Source organism: Akebia trifoliata, chromosome 4 (assembly GCF_017979445.1).
Source record: "Akebia trifoliata isolate Shusen 1 chromosome 4, ASM1797944v1, whole genome shotgun sequence".
Lineage (NCBI taxonomy): Eukaryota > Viridiplantae > Streptophyta > Magnoliopsida > Ranunculales > Lardizabalaceae > Akebia > Akebia trifoliata.
Genome location: NC_141378.1, coordinates 6,007,225 through 6,030,869, shown reverse-complemented (window position 1 = coordinate 6,030,869; position 23,645 = coordinate 6,007,225). Strand labels below are relative to the sequence as shown.

The following is a 23,645-nucleotide window of genomic DNA, read 5'->3' as shown; positions in this document are numbered from 1 at the left end:
TACCATCTAAGATAGCTGGCAGTACCAGCTGCAAATAGTTCTGGAAGATGACACCTAATGACCTTGGCAAGTACTATACACATATTTCATTAGAAAGCAACAAAAAATACATTAAATAGATGAGTATATTCTCATACCATTCAAATCACTTTATTAACATTATATAATTGTATATGTTACCTTAAAAAGTGTTAAATACCCATCACGTACAGAAGCCCTTTGGTGAGAACAGTTCCGTATAATATCAGGCAGTGTATGCTCAAAATACTCCTTACCAAGGGCAGCTAAAACCTGGAGACACATATTCCGAGAACAGTCAGTCCACCGACTCAGCAGTAAGTTCTCTTCCTTTCTTTCTACTTGTAAGGGTAAACTTACTGGACATAGTGAAAAAAACCGTCCATTTTTGTAAAAAAGTTGTGATTAATTAGAGACGGACTCAGTTGGCGGAAGAATCTTGTTTCTATATTCAATCTTGCAATCAGTCAAATGAATCTTGCAATGGGTCAAAAGATCTTGTTTCTATATGCAATTTATCCTAAAAACATAAAAGCCAGAAAAAGAGGAAGGGAAAAAAGGCGAGGACTATACTAGTTGTACAAATGTGTGTGTGTGTGTGTGTGTGTGTGAGAGAGAGAGAGAGAGAGAGAGAGATCTTTTGTATTATATGCAGTTTCTCTTCAACGATAGAAGAATATTTTAAGAGAAGCACCTATCTACTCACATTCCATTTTATGTATACTAGGGCTACTGTTCTTGTGGAGTAAACTTTTTGTTGCTTTGCTAGGGTTTTACTACTTGATAGCCAGGTCCAAAACGCCAACAAAAAAGAAAAATAGGGTGAATTGGAGCAATGTATACTTCATGTTCCAAGAGGTTTACTGGCGATAGAAATAGACTATTGACTATACTAAGGTGCATTCTACCCCTAGAAAATCGCTTTTAACTCCTAATGATATAATCAGTGAAAATTAGATAAAAAAGAAAATATACAAGGGATAAGCACTGACATGGAACCTCATCTATTTTTCCCTTTTTTTTTTTTTTCTTTTTTGATCAGTGCACCTCATTTAAATTATGAAAATAAACATTCATCCTACACAGATAATTTTTTGCAGAGGGCAAAACAGAAGATCAATGCCACAATAACTGGGGGGGGGGGGGGAGTGCTGACCTCACTCAATCCTTGAGCAGCTCCAGAGCGTTCAACATTACTGCCATCAGATTTAAGTGTATCAAACAGCCATGAGACCAGGTCTGGGAAGTTTTCTTCTCCCATTCCTTTGATAAGTGATCCAAGAGCACGAGCTGCAACAGACCGAACTTCTGGAATAGGGTCTACAAGAACCTGTTTAGAACAAAAATCGTCCACGAGTAACAACTTTTAAACAACAACAACAACAATAATAATAATAATAAAGGCAATGATAATGACAACAAAATAACAATAACAATAATAATATTATTAAAAATAACAATAATAATAATAATAAAGTCCCAAGTACATCTAGAGATGAAAAAAGATACCTTTTTTATTTCAGGAAGGAGCAACCCTATATAAGGAATCATGTCCTTTGGTTCTGTCACTAATGAGCACATATTTCCAGCTATCTGAGCTGCCTTCTTTTTAGTATCAGCACTTCTTTCCCTTAGGCCCCTATGGACTATTGGCACCAACAGTGCCAAAGATGGAGCATCAATTGAATTAATAAAAGTTGTCTGCAACACATAAATAAGCAATATGAGGATTAATGAGGACAAGGAAGACAGAATTACAAATGTAAAATATGCGGGAAAATCTTACCTGAAGGAGAATGTCAAGAGAGTGTTTTGTATACTCATTGGGATCAGTAAGAGCCATCAAAAGGGTAGGAACAAGAGCAGATATTTCTGGATTCTTTATCACGCTTCCCACCTAAAAAAGAAAGAAGGCACCAGTACTCATTATTAGAACAAATAACATGATTCACAGTTTGGCACACAAACAATCACCTGCTGAAGAGCCATTTGCCCAGCGGACTGGACTTTTGGATGGGTATCTGTCAGCACCTGTAACAAAAAAGAATAATACAATCATTGAAAGAATACTTACGATTACTAAAAGAATATGAAATCGCCAGTTAAGAATAAAAACTAAAGTTTGTATAGGGAATTTACCTCTGTAAGCTTGGGCACAATACGTGGTAGACACTGAGACAGTTGTTGAGGAGCACAGTAAGCCATAGCACCAAGTAGTTGTACGCTACTTTGCTTTGTTCGCCAAGCTTTATCCTCAAGGCCCTGGGGAACCATAAAGGAGAAAGCTTTATAATTCTAGGTTTTTATCATAAAGGAGAAAGCTGGTTCTAATCAAACGTTCTCTTTTCAGTATCCTGGTCCATCATACATCTATTTTTACAGGTAAAGGGTTAGTGGTTAGATAGGTGAATGCGGGTTCGAGGGGATCTGAAACTAGGATGTGGGAACAACACTCCACATGTCTTACCAACTTTGGTAAGTTGGCACTTTGGTCCATATTCTTTTTTATCCGTTTTCGGTCCAGCATCTCTCTCTTTGGGAATACACTCTACACATCTTACAAACTTTGCTAAGTTGGCACTTTGGTCCATCATATTCTTTTTGATCGGTTTTCAGTCCAGCATATGTCTCTCTTTAGCATTCCAAAATCAATTATCAATTATAATTCAAATGGAGAAACATACGAGGAACTTCTCATGGCACAAAAGTAAGTAGAGTATAAAGCACTAACTCCCTTAGTCCAATGAAAAAGAATCCCTTCTTCAAAAAATAGGGGTCACTGGGTTTGAGACAGTTATCTGGCTCTAATGGGGAAGTGGTTGTGAATGTTTGGAGTTAAACCTAATAGCCTTTGCAAGAGAATCGCCAGGCTTAGTTAGGGAGCATAAACGATGTGGAGTTTGAAAAGGGATTCTAAAAAGATCAAATGAGTTTTAAAAGGGTGTTGATTTCAAGGTAGGTAAAGGGAACAAGATATCTTCCTGGGAAAATCAATGGTGAGGGGACTCTCCCCTCATGTCTCAATTTTCCAACCATACATGATATATTGAAAAATAAATCAACTCTAAACCTTTAGGGTATGATCAAATGGTCACACTCCCTGGGAGTTTGAGTAGAGAATATTTAACAACTGACAGATGTTATTCATAATTTTCTTAATGTGCAGTCCCTCTTATATCCCAATGAATCTGAGGAATGAGGATGTAAGAGTTCAGAAGCCAAATTGAAATGTTTTCTTCTATTAGTTCATTTATTCCATGCTTTCACAACAAACTCTCCCCAGATTTCTGGGATCCAGCATTTGGAGGTCCAAAATCCCATCAAAAGTTTCCTTTTCTGTTTGGAAATAGCTTTGGAAAAGATACTGACCACTGACCATCATATCCCACAAGGGATTGTCTTAGTAAACCACTACCCTATGAAGTCGACCACCTCCTTATTATTGCAATCTAACCCTTTGCCCAGTGTGGAATTTGTTGTAGTTTATTTTTAATCTCTCTTTGTATTTCCGTGTTCTCTTTAAGGTAGGTCTTCTTGATCTCCTCTCTTCCAATAGTATAATAAAGATCTTTTGTGTTTTTATAAGCATTCCTTAGCTTACATATTATTCAAGGTTCTTGCCAAAAGAAGCTATTGCTGAACTAAATTAACTGTCTCTAGTAAAGTGCTCAATTCTCATATGCATTTGCGCGTGTAAAAATTGTCATTTCGTTAGTGTTTCCATACATAAAAGTTGTTTAGTAAAATGTATGAATTTTTTAAATACAAATACTACTGTGATAAATCGTACGCCAATTCATCCTCTTCTTCTCCTTATCATACATTGTGCTAGAGCACAAATGTTAGGGTTTGAACTATCACCTGTCCTCTCCGCTCTTTAGCTTCAGTGTCAGCAACATCAAGGGTCTCATACTACACTTCTACATTATGGGAAATCAGCAGAACACATGGTTGGCTGTATAATGGACATCAATGTGTAATACAGGTCATTCCAACAATAAGTTACCACATGAAACATCCATATTTGAACGGTTATGCAACCAGTGTTGTTAGAGGCGCCTCGGGCACCTATTTTTTATAAGGAGATGTGGCCTGGCAAGGCTCAGCTTTGACGATAAAAATCCTTAATGTAAACCACAAAGAATAAAAAAAAAGAAAAACAATTTATAAACAGCATATGGGACAAATCTCAAGAAGAGTCTGAAAGAATCAGCACTAGTAATGGTCAAAATATCTAAATAAACACCTTAAGAAGCGAAGGAAGGATGAGCTTGACACCATGACCACTTAGTTGAGACATCATTGCACGAGCCGCACATTCGGCAGCTTCACGAACAGCGACAACTTGATCAGAGAAGGAAACCAGAAGCAAGGGCAACATTTGGATTACATACCTGGACCCAAAAATAAATAAATAAATCAGACACAAGAATAAACCCATCTGTAGAAGAAATGTTGTTCATGCCAAAGAAAGATCTTTACATACGGTTCAAACAATCTACGAAGCTTCTCACAGAGGCACTCAAATCCCAGAAGAGCTCCTTCACGAGCTTTTGCAGAGTTCCTGTAATCCAAAAGGAGTAACAAATTTAAACATCAGATCACAGAAGAATTCAGCACATTACATTTATCCAAGACAATATAAATATCTAAATAGTGTAATGTATTTCCACCACCGCATCCAACAAGAGAGACAAATGTTTTGATAAGTTACATATTTATCCAAGTAATAACAATACCAAAAAATTCTAAAAAGCTTAATGAGATTGGGGAAGTCAATGGTTGACTTAGTCTCAGACTCTCAGTACCACAACTAGTTTTACTGGGGACTAGAAAGACATATACAAAAAATCCCCAGTATGTGTTCAAAGACCAGGAACAGATATCATAATTGGTCTGAGGAATTCAACCAGTTTTTCTTCCTTGGCTGAAGTATTGAACCAATGCAAGTTAGACTCGACTCTGACTTATCCTTCTTTCTTGAAGATCAGCAGTCAAGGAAGACAGTCTAGAAACATTCCATATTCCATACTTTATAGAAATAATCAAATTAGATCAGCCCAAATAAAATCCGCTTTGATTATTATGGATTTATGGCCGTTTTTAATAGTTTGGTCTTAATTTCAATGAAACCTTCGTCAATATCCACTGCCCCATGGAAATGGTAGAGGTCAACTTCATTAAATATAGAGGGAAATACCCCTTCAGGAAGCTCAACATCATACATGTTATTTCCAAATCTTTCAAAGAATTTAACATGGGCCATCTTCAATAGCTTGAGATTGATGCATCATAATGGGAAATTGATCCCACCTGCAGTACCACATATTTGAGGGAGCCACCTCATAACATTTGGCTTTCTAGTGCTTGTCCCTTGGCATTCTCAAAAAGACCGAACATCCCATCTAGAGATAAAGTAAAACCATGGGAATTTTCAAAATTAATGTAAAAGACGGGCATTTGGTCAATTTCATAAAGTGGCTGTTTTAATATATGAGTTGTTACAAAGGATTTTATAATTCTAGACACTTAGAATCATTATTACATATTTTCCTTAAGGGCTTTGCATTTACTTATCAAAAAAATAAGTGGCCTACAAAACAAAACGTGGGGGCTGTACAGAGACAGTTAACACCTTCTGAAGCATTTAGAGATTCAATCATTAAAACTCTATTAGCCCATCCAAAAGAAATGATATGATTCTTGTGCAAAAGCTGGTAGTCAACTGAGAAGAAGAACACACCTGTCTTCCAGACCTTCTTTTAATACAGTCACAATTCCATATTTCTTCAGACAAGAAATTCTGAATCCTTTAACCACCCCAGCAAGTCCAAACGCTGCGCCACGGCGTTCCCCGTACTTATCGCTATGCATCAACTTATCCAACAGCCTGGAAACCAGTTCTTGACCATCTTCCTAATCAAAATAATATCAACAAAGACAAGAAGATAAGAAGCTTTCAAGGATAAATAAAACATTAACAAATCTGATAATACATTATAGTAGTTCCCAGTTCCACATAATCAATTTAATTGTTTTGCTACTGCAACATGGAAAAACAGATAGAATGAGTTATACTGAAAACACAAGAAAATGATAAAGTTAACCTGACAACAGCAGACGGACAAGAATGTATGCTTTGTAATAAATAATGGTTCGTACATTCGTTGAAAGTTTCATGGTACCCGATGCTTTATCATTAAGATGGGAATGATATGGAAAATTTTAGTTAGGCATGGATAATGAATGCATGTTCCGGTCCCAACAACTATTAATTGTAAAAGCATGAACATTTTTTTTAATGAATGTAAACAGCATGACCTTTTCAAGGCAATCTAATCACTCCTGACATAAATGCTGATTCATCGTCCTTCCACTAAGGGTTAAATGAAATCTATCCTAACCAGAATAAGAAAAATAAGAAGACAATTTATAATACTGCTTCCTGTACTAACAATGGCAACATACTTGCTTTGAATGCATTAATGGAGATAAACAAGTTGCGACGGCTCGTTGAACTGCCTCTGACGGTGTGTTAAGCACATCCAACAACTTCTCTACAACAGTATGCACTTTAGGATCATCCTGTTCAAAAAATAAACACATTAATGCATACCAGGGACATCCGAATAGCCCCATATTTCCATAGTGAAACATCAACGATAGTAACTACCACACCTTTGCCAGATGTTTTGCCAAAGCTCCTGTAAATATAACAACTCCCTCACGCACTAAATCATATTTTTCTTCATCCGATGCCTGTATAAATTAATAAAAATGATAGGCAAACTGGGTGATCTCACTGAGAAAGACCCCAATGAACATGTAAACAAGAAATAAGAAGTACTGTTTCATTAATGAATTTTGACCAAAGAACATGTAATGTCTAGTCCCAACATTAAAAAGGAAATATACCTTTTTATTTAAGTAGTTCTCAAAAATAGGAAATAGCAAAGACACATTGTTTTTCCCATGCTTATCAATAAGCATAATACCAGCATTAATCATTCTTCCCCGAACATCCGTGTTAGGATCAGCCTGCAGTATCATTTACTGTTAGTTGTGACATGAATATTTTTATCAGCAAGACTCATCAAATGAATAACAGAAGTATTATAGACATTTTAGTCGTACTTTTTTTTTCCTGCAATGCATTAAACACCCTAATCATGTCCCAAAATTCCAAATTGAAAAACTAGTAAAAAAAAAAGAAAAGGAAAAAAAATTCATAACTTGATCAGAAGTATTGTTCAGCCAGACAGCATATTGAAGAACAACTAGAGACCAACAAAAAATAGTTCTTTTGATTGGAAAAATAACACGATACTTCACACATAACAAAAAAAAATGACACCATAACAGATATGAACTCAGAATAGCCATCCTCTTCAACATGCCTGTTACAGGATAAAAGTAAGAATGTTTTTACTTTATTTTGTTTTCTTATTTTTGTTACCCGTCCTTAAAGGACTTGTCTTAGTGGTTTGGGTTTACTCCTTCCAACTAATTTTCCCTTTGCCCCTCTCTCTGCTCTACTTTATTCGAGTATGTGAACAGATTTCACCAATTCAAATTGAACTGTTGAAACCTGAGTAACCGAGGCAACAGGGGGAAGAAGAGTAGTTATTTTTGTTTAAGTGGGTTTCTATCTGGAGCATCCGACCTATTGGTTCTAAGTCATCTCTGGTGATGAATCAACAGTTCTAAGTACTTTTCTTGCGTATTCTTGATGAACCAGCATTTATATAGAGATGTGGGAGGATCTGTCTGGGAAGTAAGAAGCCCCTTTGACATCTCTTGATCTGCAAAGAATTCTCGACGTGAAAACACAGAGACAAAGGGATGATCTTAGTGCTAACCCTATACTAGTTTCAAATATGAGCAAATGAAAAGTTCTAAATATCTGAAGAATCCAAGTTCAAAAACAGGAAATTTTAACAACAACATATCAACACATACCAAGGCTCGTGAGATCAGGAATGTCATGACAGCAGGAAGATCTTTTGTTCTCAGTACATCAGCCGCAGAATGCAATGCCAGTGCTATCCCTTGTCTCCCTAACCAGCAAGAATCCACACTGTTCTCTCCAGAAGCAACATCACGTATATACAAAGAAAATAAAGTTGAAAGAGTTTCCTGCAGATATCACGAAAAGATGAGATCCATCCAAATATTTTATTACAATCAATGATGAAAAATGACCATAAAATACAAACCTGTATGGTATCTGGGTTTTCATCCAAAGCAGCAGCTATTGCTTCACCAGCCGCTAAGCGGACATTATAGTTGATATGAGAAAGTGCATCAAGAAGTCCTGAATAATCAGTCCCAAAATCATACCCGTAACGATCCCACACATCCTCCGATGCTTCTGCAACTGACTGAACAGAAAGATACATAAAGATAACCATGTGAAAGACGTCACACATGCAGTGTAAGAAACCAAATAAGCGGTACAGGGAATCTAACATTGAAGGGGAAACATAAATATTTTTGACTCACAATCAAAAAACTAAAAAGAAAATGCATAAAAAATAACTGACATAAAACTGCCAAGGAAATTGAGGTACATTTAGCTCGGAAGTTAATACTATTTAAACAAAAATTATGGAAATGTTCAGGAAACTTTTGTTGAAACAATGGGCAATGATAAAACAGACATAAAAAACAAAAACTCGCTCATAAATTATCAAAAAAAACCATAAAGTCCAATTGGTCATTCAAAGGTTATCAATTATTCTTTCAGAAATGACATTAATTAGAATGACAACCTTTTCTGAATCATGTAGAGCAATCCAAATGTTTGTTGCAACCTCAACATTCTGAGGAAGAGAACGGCCAGTAACACAGGGGATGCATTTTATGGCATTCAAGCAGGCCAGCCTCACATGAACATCTTTAGCATACACTCCACAAAGAGCCTGTTCAACATGTAGGTGAAAAGTATGTAACATTACAGTATTAAAAGAACACTTTGAAGAACAATAACGGTATGAAGGCACTCACAGGTGCAAGTTCCTCTGGTTGCAAACCCAAACATAATTCATTTAACATTGGTCCAATTGATGCTTGATAAGCTGGGACAACACCAAGAACATGATAAAGAACCTGCAAAACAGGAGGCGGAAAATGTACTAAGTAATTAAAAATAAATATGAAGATAAAAAATGCCAGATGTGCAAGAGTTAGGGTTTGAAAGGTGTAACTGATAGCATTCGAAGCCTGGGAAGTGGTAATATGGGATCCAAGTGCAAAGAAAGTATCCGAAGCACATCGTCATGAAGCCCTGTCTTCTTTGATGACAACAATATCTGCTCCAAGATCTGAATGAAAAAATTTATTTTTTTACAATCAGACACATTAGTGAAACAATTAAGAGTAGAGAACACAAACAAATAATTCAAACGGTGAGAAGTACCGGGAATATGAAAATAAAGGAATCTACTGGAAGTGGTCCAGATTTACAGGATATTGATAATCCAACAACTATTCTCTCAAAAAGACCCACGGAGGGCCTTTCTCGGGTTTCCCCGACAATAACTGGTGGAATTAGCTCCCACACGACACGAATTTCTTCAGTAGAAATTATACGTAAAGCAGCAGCAATCTCAGGAGCCCAATTACAAAGAGGAGAAGCAACACATCTTGAAAGCTTCAGCATGGTTTCAAATGCTACATCACCTACTATTGGAGACCGCAATAAAGGTTCAACAAACTTAACCTGTCATTAAAAGAAATAAATATCAACTGCAGCAAAAATTGAAAAGTCAAAGAAAAAAACCGGGAGAGAGTGAGAGAGAGCATATCATAGGAATGGAATTATTAATTACACAAGCAGAATATCTAATGAAGAAAAGTGCATGATCGTCACTATAATATGAAATTTAGTCCACCACACAATATCATGATCACATTGGAAATCATGGTAAAAACCTTTTGAGATCAAAATAAACATGTATGATGTACCAAAAAAAAACTATCATCAGTAACCATAGCAGTTTTATTTCATAGTAAAAGCAAAGCTACAAGGACCAATAAAAAAAATATAGGAAAAAAGAATTGTGTGCATAGTAGGGTTACTGCAACAGATACATGCCAAAACTAAGAATGTAAAATTAAAAATGATCACTTCCGAAAGAAACTAGGAGTAGCCCCAATATGTGGTAAAAAGACAAAGGAATTGACTCAAATAGTTTGGCCATGTGCAATGAAAGACGCTCGTTAAATATTGAGCTGTCAAAAAGGATGAAAAATAACAAAACACCACTACGCCCTAGAAACACCTCCACCGGTTAAGAAATCTGCCTTAACATTGGCTGACATCAGAAAAAGAGAGAAGACATTTACATTCAATGCTAGATCCCAAATTTCTTTGATGATATGAAATAATCTCCAAGACCAACTCTTTCTCTAGGAACCAAAAAAAAATAACATTGCTGTCTTCTGTAACAATATCCATTAGATTCAAACCCTTGATGGTTGATTGACATTGGAAGTAAGGAAAGATTTTGACCTCGTTTAAATAACTTACTCTAAAGGGAAGCATTGGACCAATGACTACATAGAGCACGTTCTTCTGCAAATCACAAATTCTATGCAAAAACATGTGAAAATCATTTTTCAATTCCAATCTTCTAAGTAATACTCTGAAAATGGGATCCGGACACAAACATTAAAAACTAAATGAAGCACAATTAATTTTATATGGCAGATACAAGTACCAGCATAATATACATATATCAAGAAGGATGACTTTCACTTCAGAAAACATTAATATAATGAAATAAAAGAAAAACAGATGGTGAGATGCATACCAGGGAAGGTAGTTCACTGTGTGTAAATACAGGATTAGAGATGGCAATTTCCCCCAGAGCTCTCAGCATCAAACAGATATTCTTCTGTATACATCTAACCTTCTCACGAGTCAAAACTTCCTCCCTTAGCTGCAAATCGCGTGCCTCTTCCTTCGCAGTCTTACCCTTGTCTAGATAGACCAAATAAATTAAAAGAATATTATCAAAATTCAGAATTGGTACTTTAATGGAAAAAATATTTACGCAAAGAAAAGAAGTGGAAAGATGGCATGCCAGTTTTCTTTGTTCCCTTCCCCATGTCCTTTTTCCCTACACCAGTAGCTTCTCTTTTAGAAGGCTCTCTCTGTACAGAATGATTAGGTCTGACATGATCCTAGCAACAGACATAACAAAGTATTATCATAGATTGGGATGTGTCACAAACAAAAAAATAAATAAATAAAAAGAAGGCAAAATTGAAGTGCCAGCTTAGCTAAGTGGTAAGACGTGTGGAGTGTTTTTCACGTCCTAGGTTCATACCTCCTTGAACCCTACTTCATTTACTAACTACTAACCCTATACCTATCAAAAACAAAAGGTAAAATTGAGTACATGTATTTACCTCGTCATCCTGGTCATCATAAACCCGGAAACGCCCCTTTGCCTGTTTTGTGTTTTTAACAGCAACAGACTCTGCAACATAAACACCTTGCTCACTGGAGAGAACTCCTTCCGGTGTATGAAAAATCTGTATGATAAATTCGACTTCAGAACACTTTCTATACAACATGATGCAATAAATTTAAGATCAAAACTAAAAATTACGCATGATCGTAACAATAAAAATCTTAAAGTTGAAGTGCCGACTTAGCTAAGTGGTAAGACATGGAGTGTTGTTCCCACGTCTTATGTTCAAGCCCTTGAACCCAACTTCATTTGCTAACCACTAAACCTATATCTATCAAAAAATAAAAATCTTTAAGAAAATGGTAAATGCACAAGGTTGGGGACAATAATACCAGCGGGTATTATAAATCCCCCACCAATATTTTCCTGAATTCTGATGCATCCAAAGACTGAATTTGAGGGGAAAATTAAAAATTCCATGAAAGACGGTCCACAATAATTATTGTGGTACAAGAGAGCTGCAAAAAGACCACAATCTAGTAAAATTTGAATCTTGAGTTTTTGGAAAACACCGGCCTCTTGAACTAAGTATCAGAACTAGAGGCCCGAGCCAGTATAATGAAGAAAATAAAAAAACATAGATCTTGGTCAAAAGTAAGATACGTTTCTAAATGACAGCGGCAAGCAAGAGTAGATGATTGCAAGCTTAACAAATGTTTGGATTATCAAGAATCACATGGCTAAATGTCAAAAACTTGTGATAAGGTGCACAGGGAGTGGGTCCAACCTAGAAACATCATATATTACACAAAAGCAAGAGAACTAGAGACCCAGTTCATCACCGACAAGGACAACACCATCAACCATATGATCATTATCATCACCATAGATTTTGTACCCTACCTTCATAAAATAAGCAACTATTTGGAGTGGTTAGAATAGTACGATCACATCAGCTTATCATTGTTAGGAGAGTTCCCAATTTTGAATTTATAATTTTTTTTCTATTAACTTACTTAATGGGTTTGGAAATAAGATTCTACAGTAAAAGACTTTCAAAAAATGCATAATATAAAAGGACCGTCCTATGAATGGAAACAAATGCCCCATGCTTCAACCTTATTATCAAATGGTGTCTTCTCATTACCATAGTTTTTCTATAAGACATTTGATTCTAAGTGGACAATTTGTAGCGATTGATATTGAATTATGTTTTAAACGTAGGATGACATCGGCTAGAACATCTCAACTAGAGAAATTTTTTAAAAAATGAATAAATGTGCAGGTCTTACTTACAAAAAGGGAAGTTATTTCGGAACACAACCGATAATCAGAATTACTACAATTTTATTTCGCCAATGACGAAATCTTCCCAGTTGAAGAGAATTGATGAGGACATCAAATCTTGAAGAGTAGATTTTAGTTTTTATTTAGATTTCTATTTTAGGGCTTTAATTTTACGTTATTAGGACTTATTTTCATGTTTTATTGGCCCATGGTCTTAGTATAACATCTAGGGATAGTTTAGTAACTTTACTTAGTCTTTTATTTAAGTTTCTTAGGGTTTGAAAATTAGGAGAGAGAAAGTTACGAAAATTAGATTTATTTGTTTTGTATTTTAGTTTGAATAGGATTCTTGATATTTTTTTTCCTTAGTAATAGATTGTATTAGGGTTTATTGACAACGAATGAATGGAATAAACAAATTACAGAAGATTCTATTTTTTTTTAATGTTGGTACATTCAATGTGGTTGGTGTCATGGAAATCATTGGGGTGATTCTATGGTAAATATCATTTTTTTCTCTCCCTATCCCCTTTTGTTTATTTATGAGAGATCAAGAACCCTCTAATCCTTTCAAGAACCCAACCCATAAATTTTGTTTTCTAGATTTTATTCAAGAATTCTTAATTTTTGATTTCTTGAAGTCTTGAATCTTCATTCTTGAAACCCCTTTCTTGATTATTGATTCTTGATTCTTGATTCTTAAAATCCCTTTCTTAATTCTTAATTCTTGATTCTGGATTTTTGAAACCTACAAACCCCATTTTGTTCTACCCTTTAATCCTTCCCCACTTTTTTTAACCTTTACTTCATTAATCTCCTAAATCAAATCTACCCTACACCCAAATAACCTAAACCTTCCCCTAACCCAATCCCCTACTAGATTTCCCTACATCCCCTATTTTTTCCTAAATCAAATTTCATTTTCCTATCTCCCTTCATCGTCCTGCATCAGAAGTCTTCATAAGTTAGTTTTGAATAGCAGCAACTATTAGAAATTAAATATTAGAAATTAAACAGTACACGGTAATGGGAGGGGCATATTTCTTCATCAAAAAAATGGAGCAACGTATTTAACGGAAGATTTGTTACACGAGTGAGTAGAAACATAATAGAAAATTCATTATTGTATTGGTCCACATCCCTCTGATGAAGCATATAACCAATACAAGCTCAACTATTCCACCACTCAAGAGAAAAGATCTCCCTAGGGCAGAATTAGATTTCAAGGCCTTCTTGGGTAGGATGCATTTGAACATCATTTCTATTATGGGGCTCTTTTACATGACTCTCAAAAATAATATTCCAATTTGTGAAAATTTTAACTCAAGAAAAAAAGTAGGCAAAGGAAAAAAATATATATTACAATAAGTTATGTTCCGTACATTGGAAACGATCTAAAAATAAATATCAAGTAGTTAAGCTGAAACAATTTACCTGAATGTCACTTTCCGAAAGCATATCATGTGAAAGGCGGTCTGGAAGGTTGTTCAGGTGCTGGCCAGAAAAGTAGACAAGTGACAGTAGCATTTAAAAAGTATGAACTCATTAAACCAGTACAGAAAGTATACAAGATGTTCTAAAGCAGCTAACCTTCTCAAACTCTACGTAGGTGTCTTTGGGTAATATAGACATCAAGGTTGATAAAGAATTTATAGCAGCTAGTTGTTCCGAAGGGTTAGGATTCATTAGCCCCATTGGTCCTAGCAGACCCTGTAAAGTCGCAAATGATCATGGGGAATATTAGTCGCTGCTAGCATGTCATTTATGTGTAAAATATATTAGGTAACTAAGACAAATATAAGTAATGCATAGACCAATGAATATTGATTAAGACGTGAGGACATGAAAATAACAACTTAAGACAGTGAAAACATCACTTTTATAAACTTAGAGAGAGGAGAAAAAGAAAGAAACATCAGTTAACATCACTTGTACTGGCCAGCATCTTGGGCTGCTTGATTCATTTGTTACAATTGAGTTACCTTGGGCTTGGTACCCCAAAAAAAAAGCTAGTGGAGTGTGGGATCCAGTCACAGAAAGGTTCAATAGGAAATTGGTTGAGTGGAAAGCTAGATACAATGAAGTTCAATTCTTAAAATCAATTCATGCATGTGTTTGCAAAGAGAAATGCTGAATAACTAACAGTTGCCTAAAAAAGAAATATCAAATCCATTGCATAGCCGAATATTTTCAGTGCAAGTTCATTCAGGAATGAACTTCAAACGCCTCAGGATTAATATTTCACTAAACTACTTAACCAAAGTTCTGTTTTACCTTGCATATGTCCCCCAGATTTGCAGTAATAACACTAATAACATCAAACCCATGCCTTCGCAAATTCATCTGAAGCCGCTGAAAATGAGCAAAAAAGGCAATGACTTCAGAGACATACTCTCCCATCAAGTAAAACAACTGAATTTGAGAGAGGGGGGGGAGGGGGAATAACTAAATGCAGTAGATAGTACATGAAGCAACAAACTTAACAAAGCCTTTTCAAATAAAATTCAGCCTATAGTATCAACTATAAAAATCAATTTATGCCACAAGTAAACAGATTTTAGTTTAGCACAATCATCTTTGTCTCGGTGACCAGACGTAAAATTATTACTTTCGGAACACAATAAACAGATTCCTCTCATATCTGACATGTGGTGAAATATCTATGTAACCTTTCAAGATGTCAAACAACTCTCCACTTTAACCATCCAACTCTGCTCCTAGGGTTAGGGGGTTTTATTTTCTTTTAAAGTTTATAAAAACTGTTTGGATTTAAATTTCTATTTGGACCTCATTTATTTTTGTTTTGTTTAACTTTTAACATATTTCAATTTATTTTAAGGTATTTTTTACAATAGAAGGCTGAAATCGCATGGACCTTGACAGTTCAAATGTTCCACTTCCAAGTCATCTGGTTCACACAGTTCACCAGTTCAACCATCTTCTGGATTCAATGGTTTGCAAGACATATGCCAATCTGTCCCAATTTACAGGGTCAATGGTTTCCCAAGCTGCCTAGGGAACCGGTTCAACCAGCCGGTCTAGTCTGGTTTTACAAAACTTACTATTCGATTCATGCCACCACCAAATTCTGATAGTTTTATGACATAAAACTTAGGAATCTTGCTATATCTTTGAGGCAGTCAAAGATATAAGACATCATATTTAACTGCCTCAAAGATATAAACAAATTTCCATGAACTGTGTGGTAGCAACAATTCTTGTTTTGTATTTTTTAGGGGTTTAATTTCAACCATCTAAGGGTTGGTGAGATGGCCAAAACCACACCTCAGGAAGCAGAGGTCTTCAGTTCGAATTCCCCCTTAGGGGGCCACCCTCAGGGATTTATCCCAGAAATTACCTGGTGCGTGTTGGGGACTGCATGTGCCCCAAGGATGAGTCGGGTGCTCTAAGATGCCCACATAACTCAGTTCAGGGAAAAAACTTTTTCTTGTTTCGACATGGTTGCTTTCAGATAAGGCTTATATATCATTCTAATAGTCACGTGAAGAGAAATTTGACAAAAAAGAATAACCAAAAAATATGAAGTATCTAAAATAATTATGAATTGAATTACCCGCCATACTGCATCTCTGTTCTTATTGTTTGCAATACAGGGATGATGTGAGCAAAATATAAGCCTTGCGCACGCATTTGGACCAGCAGCTAGAGCTGGTGGAGCAATCACAAGCAAAGCTTTCACCATAACCTCAACCGATGGAAGGAATGGCACTTGAGCATCCAGCAAATTTTCTGCATCACTACAGAGCCGATATAACTTGAGATAATACAGAATATCCTAGGGTAGCAGCTTACTAGCTTGCCCAGAATCCCAACATGATCTATGACTACCAATGAGTGAGAACGTTTTGGCACTGATCCTACTCAAATCAAATAAAAAAATCATTGACACCAAGCGTGAGGGACTGTTAGATGTTTGGTAATTTCTCCTCCAACCAGGAGGAAAGATCCCATTGAAGCAGCTAATCCTATGCAGACTGTATGCACACATCAGTAGGCACATATCGCATAGTATCAAAAATGCCTATTCTAGGTATTACCCACCCACCGGGGGAGTTTCAAAACAAATAAAGATCTTTGATCTCATATTCTATACTGAGATATATCATGAGACCTATAAGTTGGTTAGTGATCTTGTTATCAACTGGTAGGCCCAAAAATAGTAAGCTTTCTCGATGAAGTCGGTTGACTAGGACAAAATTGTATCCCTTAGGAACCGTACACACACCTTATCAATTAATGTAATACACATTTTACCCAACTACAAAGAAAAACACTCCCAGTCCCAGGGGCGGAGCCAGGATTTTGCTCATGTGGGGGCAATTAAGAGTAGAAATTTTTTTGTAGGGCAACTTAGAGTGAAAAAAATATTTTGTGGAGGCAATAGTGGCAGATTTTTATCCGCCGCTAATATCTGTCGCAATAGCTCATTAATATATAGACTTTGAAAATTCTTGTCGGGCCAAGTCCCCCACTGTAAATCCGCCCCTGCCCAGTCCCCTAGTAAAAATCTCCACAAAAGCACTTTAATGTACCATCATTTCACAGTGCATTGATGATGATTTGTGTTACAATAAATAAAATACCTTTTAGTATTACAGGAAAACACAACTACATTGCTCAATGCCCATAGTTTCTAACACAAACTAGTTCGATGAAAACACAATCACATTGGAGCTTCTTTTTCTGTACTCTTTACCCTTCAGTACATTTATCTTTCTCAACACCCAAACATTTTTGCATCAGTTAGTTTCTGGTAATCATAGAGGTCAAAAACAAACAACAACAAACAACTCTCTCATCACACATGACGACATATCTCCAAATTCCAGCAACCACTATCACCGCCACCATCAAGAACTTTCAAATCCCATAAATAATTAACACAACTCAAATAACAATCTAGAATTTACTATTCCTGCCAGGAACTTACCACAAACAAATGCACCCAAACTTAGGGCCTCTCAATAAATTTGAACATACCTTAATTTAAGATGGCACATTCTATCCCCAACTACATGAAGGAAATTCGTAAATTCAAGTAAGAGGTCCTCTGATAATTGTGGGCAAGCAGAGAAGATTTTTTTTGTGGCATCATAAGCCACCCTACGAACGTCCCAACTTGGATGGCAAATTAGGTAGAGTATTGACTGCATCACACCAATCATTAGTCAGTGATGAAACTCTCAGCAGGAAATAGTGACTTAAGAAGTGCATTTCCAAATCCGTTACCTGTAAAAGTTGTAGAACAACGGACGTCTCTGACACTCTACAGAAGAGAGAACAATGAGTAAATCAATAATCTACATTCCCAGTTTAATTGGACGCTTTACATAAACAACTAACGGAGGTAAAGAGAAATATGACAGCAACACCATGCAGTACAAATTTAAAACCTGTGCACATGATCCACAAGCAGCACCTCAAGAAGATCCACACATGCCAAACAATCCTCGATTGATAATTTTGAAAGCTGAAGAACAATATAAGTATGTTAAAATAGCAGAAAACACAAGGAATATAAAACATGCACGTGGTGTTGTAGCAGGGAAATATAGGTACAATTTTATTTTTTTTATCGATAAAGATAAATTTATTAAAAACCAACAAGGGGGGTCGAGGAGATCAACCCAAAACACAAGAAGAAACAAAGCAACCGGAAACAACAAAAAGCTCTTACTACAAAGAACACACCCTATCCCATCTCACAAAAAAATCCTCAAAAAACACCCCTTTAAACTCTTTAAAAAGTTTGCTCCAAGAAAACATGATCTCCAAAATGGAGAGAATAAGACCATCCAAGGTAGAATCTTTCCCCTCAAAAATGCGTCGGTTGCGCTCTTTCCAAATACCCCAACAAATTGCGAACGGAACCAAGAACTAAATAATCCGCTTCAAGGGCATGAAAGATCCTCCCCATGTCAGCCAAGACTCTAATGCTAACTTGACTGATTTGGGAAAACACCCTACGAGACCAAGCAAAGATGGAAAATGCGACCACACAAGATGAGCCACCTGGCAATGAATAAATGATCCACCATTTCCGCCTAAGATTTGCACATGCAACACTGATTTGGCGAGATAAAACCTCTTCCTATTAACTGATCCAAAGTTGCAAGTCTCCCTAAAGTTGCCAACCACAGAAAGGTTGAAATCTTTGGGGGAACCTTACTGCCCCAGACAACAGAGTGAGGGAAAGACGTTACCATGCCATGTGCCATACCCTCATACAGGGACTAAACCATAAACTTCTCATCCGTAGTACCACCCCACACTCTCTGATCTTCCGAGGAACTCTCCCAGTTTCTACTCTCCACCAAAGAAATTAGACTCCCTAAACTGTCCACCTCCCAATCATTAAACGTTCTTCTAAACCCAAAGTCCCAATTTATCACCCCATTCACAAGATTTTTGTAACAAGAGATAACCTAATTCTTTTTTAGGTACAATTTTTAATTACATTTGTACATTTAACAAAGATTTGTAAATCATATGCAAGAGAAAACAAATTGATCAAGATCAAAAGGACTTGCACAGATCCTCCTCAAACGTAGAGATCCCAAGAACTTATGAATGTGATTGACCTTGTTAGAGATGGGTCCTCATCATCTCTCATGCACTTTGGAAAGCAAACAATGTCACAGATTCCTAGACAAATGGTGGTGTAAATACAAATTTCTCGTACAATGCGAGATATCCCTTATTCTGTACTCAGCTTTAGATACGAAAAACTAATTTAAAATCTATTAACAAAAATCCTGAACACTTACCAGTGAAATATGTACCAATGAAGGTTCACTTTGGCATATTAACAACCAAATCTTTTCCTTTGACATGGTCTCCTCTGGAAAAGCCAACATTTTTAACCTTAACCAAACGCATACAGAGAAGCAATAACTAATAATAAGCACCATTAAAATTGCTAATAAAAGATACTAATCCAAAAAAAACCTGCTTTGATATCAATAGCTGCAATCTTTGCTGCTAAAAGTAATGCATAAATGACATCTAATCGTTGTGCTGCTTTGGTAGAACCAGTTTTCACAAGTTGGGTAAGAGGTCCCAGTAAAGATGATATCTGCAGATAGGGTATTATAATATGTTACAATAAACTCTAAATCAGAACAGACTAAAAGAATAGCCCAATCAACAATACAGAGGACAGAGATAAATAACTAGATCAGTTTCCACACCCGTAAACAAACATCAGCATTCTTGGAGATGACTCGGAGACAACGAAGATGCCCTCTTCTTAAGGTTTCCTTTTCCTTGAGGCCTGCAGAAATGAAAGAAATAACATCTGGTTGAACAGCTTCTGCAGATCGTGCAGCCCAGGAAGCTATCACAGGCAAGATCGCAAGCTTCACCTCTTCATTTCCTGTATACAATAAGTTATGATACAAAGGTTAAGGGATTATAAGGGGGTGAGGGAGAGGGACAGTGCACCAAATAAGAAATTTCAAATGGGATGTTTACCTTCATCCTTATAACAGGACAAAAGAAAGGTACATATGGTACGGACAAGGTTGTTCAGTGATTTTCCATCAGGAGCACTCGACAATTCTTGCAAGGCATTGATCATACCAACCCTCTGGTAAGGAATCGCTAGTCTTCCTTCTGAACCTGTTTACAGTTGTTCCATGTGAGAAAACTTGTGTCAGGACAAACATATTCACAAACTGAAGATGGAGGAACCCATACTGCTATAAGGTACAGAATAGCTCAACTAATTATATAAAAATATGAACAAAAAAGAAAAGAAAACCTCCAATGACAGCTTTGACAGCGTTGAACATTGCTTGTAGAGCATCTGGATCACTAGACTTTTGGCTCAAACATCCTACAATGGCCAAAGCCTCAAGTCTTCTACCTTCTTCAGCATGACGAGCCTGTGATAAAACCACTGAAAGAATTTCGGTGGCATATTTGCTCAAATCAAGATCGACCGATTTCAACAGAACTCCAACTGATTCCAACACAATCTCTGGGTTTCGTTTTAACATTTTAATAGAGGATGGAACCACTATAGTTTTAAAATCTTCATGCGACATATGCTTGAAAAGTGGACGAAAAGCTTCACTAAGGCCCTTTGAAGGCTTATCTCTTGCATTCAGAACTGCATTGACATATATTTCAAGAAATACTGGCTGTGCAAAGGACAGAATAAGGATTTTAGCAAAAAAATGTTGAAGAAGCATTAAAAGATAAAATGCTAAATTTCTTACGGGAAATGAGAGAGAGATTATTATCCATAATGAGAATAAAACATTTTTTACCTTGCATTGTTCAAATAGAGAAGGGACTCTAGTTGAAAAGTCTAGCAACAACAATATCAACTCAGCACTATCTTTGGTAGGAATCTTTGAATCCTTTAGCAACTCTACATAGACTTTGTACAGGTCCGGTGACTGAAAAATCGAAAATCAAAAACCCAAAAAGTAGTTGGAATTTGCATTACACAAATCAATACTCGCGAGAAAACTAGGAAAGAAATGAGAAACATATACCTGAGAGAATAGATGAATAAATGTTTGCTTGCAAGCCCTTTGAACGCGAAAGGAACCTTGCAAGACTATATGGAGTAGGGAAGCCTGTAAAGAAGCTACTCTCCACAAGGCATTTTTTGACACAGTGGTAAACTGACTCTTATTTAGAAGTAAGCAAGACCATTTGAGAAGTTTGTAGCAGCTAATATGGGACTTGAACTTTAGCTGCCTTTCCATGGCCTGAACAAGTGTAGCAGCAAAACTCTTCATAAAGGTAACTTCACCTAAAGCCTTGACAATCACATCATCAACAACTTTTCTTGATGCACCATCGTCGTAAATGAACAATGTTTTGAAAATAATATCCACCAAAAGTGATGCAAGATCAACGGGCATTTCTGCAAGGGCTAAAATGGGGAAAATTATGGAAAATATGTCAAGAACCAGAGAAGACATGATATAATACCCCCAAAAAAAAAGTATATAAATCATAAATTTTATAAAGTTCTAAGGCTCACCCATTCATCAAAATAAGGCAACTATTACAAAATGGAAGATGTGTGAAACCTAATAAGGAACCATATGCTCAAAAAAATTTATCCAAATCAAAATTTACACTGAAACCAGTGAAGTTAAATGAATATATTGAAGGTATATAAAAGCAGTTTGAGTCAACATGAATTTCACTTGTCGGGAAGAGTTTACAGTCCTCTTGTAGGACAACCTCTTGACTTCTGCTGTCACAGTGCTCAAAGAGAGATCGTGACTCATGATAACGAAATTTAATTATAAAATAATGCTTCTTAATCACCTAATCAAGAGGAGAAATAGCATAAATAAAGTTAGGCTTACAGTGTCTTATCCCATATATTAGGGAAGTGCAAAAGGTTGTAGTCAAAATGAACCTCATAACCAAGGTTTTTAAGTTTGGTGTAAAATCTTTAAGGAGTTTAGGGGTGTCTTCTTCAAATACTTCCTTGGTTGTTGGGATTGGGTTGGTAATATGTCCTTGAAGTAGGGGTTATAGTTTTCTGGTTTTGGGTTTGGTCTGTAATCTCTCTGTAGTCTGGGTGGTCTCCTCTACTGGCTTTAAATGAAATTTTACTGATCCAAAAAGAAAAAGGTATCATAAGGTCCTGCCACTCTCCAAGCTATAAAAATGGGTTCTTGGGGTAAGTGGTACATAAATTTGGGGTATGCCCCATCTTTGCAATGCTTTGGCTTTGGTTGATCTCACCATTTCACAGCTTTATATCACTTTGTCTCGATTAATCTAACCGTTTTCCCCCAAGATTTTGACGTTGCCCATAGATAATTATGGATGGAAATATAAACAAAATAAGAGCTTTTGCAAATTTAAAGTTTAACAGATCTTCAGAGTTATAAATTGGTAGAAATTATTTCAAACAAAATTTCTCATGGAAGAGATATAAATGCCATTTCAATTGGTTCAACTAACAACTAATTTGGTCGGTTTCCTCTAAAGTGATGTCCTACGTACTCCTAATCTTCGATTGTTTCATCGGGATCAACTGAATTTTAATGACCAATATCGCCAATTAAGAATTTCATGTGCAATTACACATCATTTCCAGTAAATTCGGCAACAAATATTCTAAGTTTCTAATTTTGAAGAACAATTAATATTTCAAAATTAATAAAAATTAAATCAAAACTCGACCAATTGTTCGGAAACAAACACAAATGAGTGGGGAACAAATAACAAACCAAAAATAAATAAAAAATGCAGACACACCTGAATCATTTAGAATCGAAGATAAATCGTCTCGGAAGAGCCGAACTCGTTGCTTGGTGGAGGAAGTCGATACCAATTCGGATACAGATCTCAGCGCCTCCATTGGTTCCGCAAGTGAAATCAGCCTGTAAAGGCTGAATCAAAAAATGAAACTATGGTCTTCTAGTGCAGTTTTTAATGGAGAACAGTAGAGTTTCTTTGGCTCTTCAATTGGTGGTTTTATAAACTTTTTAGGGTTCTTCGAGATAGAGCTTCTAGGTTTTTTCAGATATTTTAGTTCAGTATGACTTGTTTCTTCCGAAGGAGAAATTAGGGTTTTAGTTTGTGAGTGCTGACTGCTGACACTTGAAAGATGATAAACGCAATTAAAAGCAGAAAAATCTCATTTGGGCTGGGCTGGGCTGGCCTGCTAGGGCAAAGACTTGGACTAAATTTTGCAGCCTTTTGGAAGGAGAATTATCAGGTGCGTCGCGGATTGACCATGAAGATTGTCTACCTATGGCATATTTAATAAGCGATGGGCATTGATGGTAAGCAAATTGGTGAACATATAGGGAAAAAAATTTGTTCAGTTCAATCAATAAAACATGGTTGTTAAATATTCTGATTATAAGAGAAGGCACATGGTTTTAAAACTCATTTTGACATCTCGTCTCATCC

General features: G+C 36.3%; 1 protein-coding gene across 2 annotated transcripts in view; it reads right to left on the bottom strand.

Moving 5' to 3' along the window:
- The window catches only part of ILA (putative protein kinase regulator ILITHYIA), a 35,664-nt gene extending 12,328 nt beyond the window's left edge, over positions 1–23,336 (bottom strand). Inside the window, exons 1-37 of one of the 2 annotated variants that reach the window (XM_086438834.1) lie at positions 22,986–23,336; positions 21,251–21,636; positions 21,020–21,151; positions 20,509–20,890; positions 20,220–20,366; positions 19,937–20,121; positions 19,695–19,821; positions 19,514–19,587; positions 18,140–18,216; positions 17,976–18,012; positions 17,727–17,893; positions 16,300–16,483; positions 15,000–15,077; positions 14,316–14,435; positions 14,160–14,219; positions 11,434–11,559; positions 11,106–11,205; positions 10,833–11,002; positions 9,437–9,739; positions 9,225–9,341; positions 9,025–9,126; positions 8,790–8,939; positions 8,235–8,399; positions 7,978–8,154; positions 6,934–7,056; positions 6,697–6,777; positions 6,487–6,603; positions 5,762–5,934; positions 4,505–4,582; positions 4,265–4,412; positions 2,158–2,280; positions 1,993–2,049; positions 1,805–1,915; positions 1,528–1,719; positions 1,175–1,348; positions 181–291; positions 4–73 (exon numbers count right to left, since the gene is read on the bottom strand). In XM_086438834.1, coding sequence (XP_086294960.1) covers positions 4–73; positions 181–291; positions 1,175–1,348; positions 1,528–1,719; positions 1,805–1,915; positions 1,993–2,049; positions 2,158–2,280; positions 4,265–4,412; positions 4,505–4,582; positions 5,762–5,934; positions 6,487–6,603; positions 6,697–6,777; positions 6,934–7,056; positions 7,978–8,154; positions 8,235–8,399; positions 8,790–8,939; positions 9,025–9,126; positions 9,225–9,341; positions 9,437–9,739; positions 10,833–11,002; positions 11,106–11,205; positions 11,434–11,559; positions 14,160–14,219; positions 14,316–14,435; positions 15,000–15,077; positions 16,300–16,483; positions 17,727–17,893; positions 17,976–18,012; positions 18,140–18,216; positions 19,514–19,587; positions 19,695–19,821; positions 19,937–20,121; positions 20,220–20,366; positions 20,509–20,890; positions 21,020–21,151; positions 21,251–21,636; positions 22,986–23,088 — 5,227 coding nt within the window. In that variant the 5' untranslated portion in view covers positions 23,089–23,336. The remainder of the gene's footprint in view (positions 1–3; positions 74–180; positions 292–1,174; positions 1,349–1,527; positions 1,720–1,804; positions 1,916–1,992; positions 2,050–2,157; positions 2,281–4,264; positions 4,413–4,504; positions 4,583–5,761; positions 5,935–6,486; positions 6,604–6,696; positions 6,778–6,933; positions 7,057–7,977; positions 8,155–8,234; positions 8,400–8,789; positions 8,940–9,024; positions 9,127–9,224; positions 9,342–9,436; positions 9,740–10,832; positions 11,003–11,105; positions 11,206–11,433; positions 11,560–14,159; positions 14,220–14,315; positions 14,436–14,999; positions 15,078–16,299; positions 16,484–17,726; positions 17,894–17,975; positions 18,013–18,139; positions 18,217–19,513; positions 19,588–19,694; positions 19,822–19,936; positions 20,122–20,219; positions 20,367–20,508; positions 20,891–21,019; positions 21,152–21,250; positions 21,637–22,985) is intronic. The other variant, XM_086438835.1, reaches the window with a different exon arrangement.
- Positions 23,337–23,645: the final 309 nt, after the last annotated feature.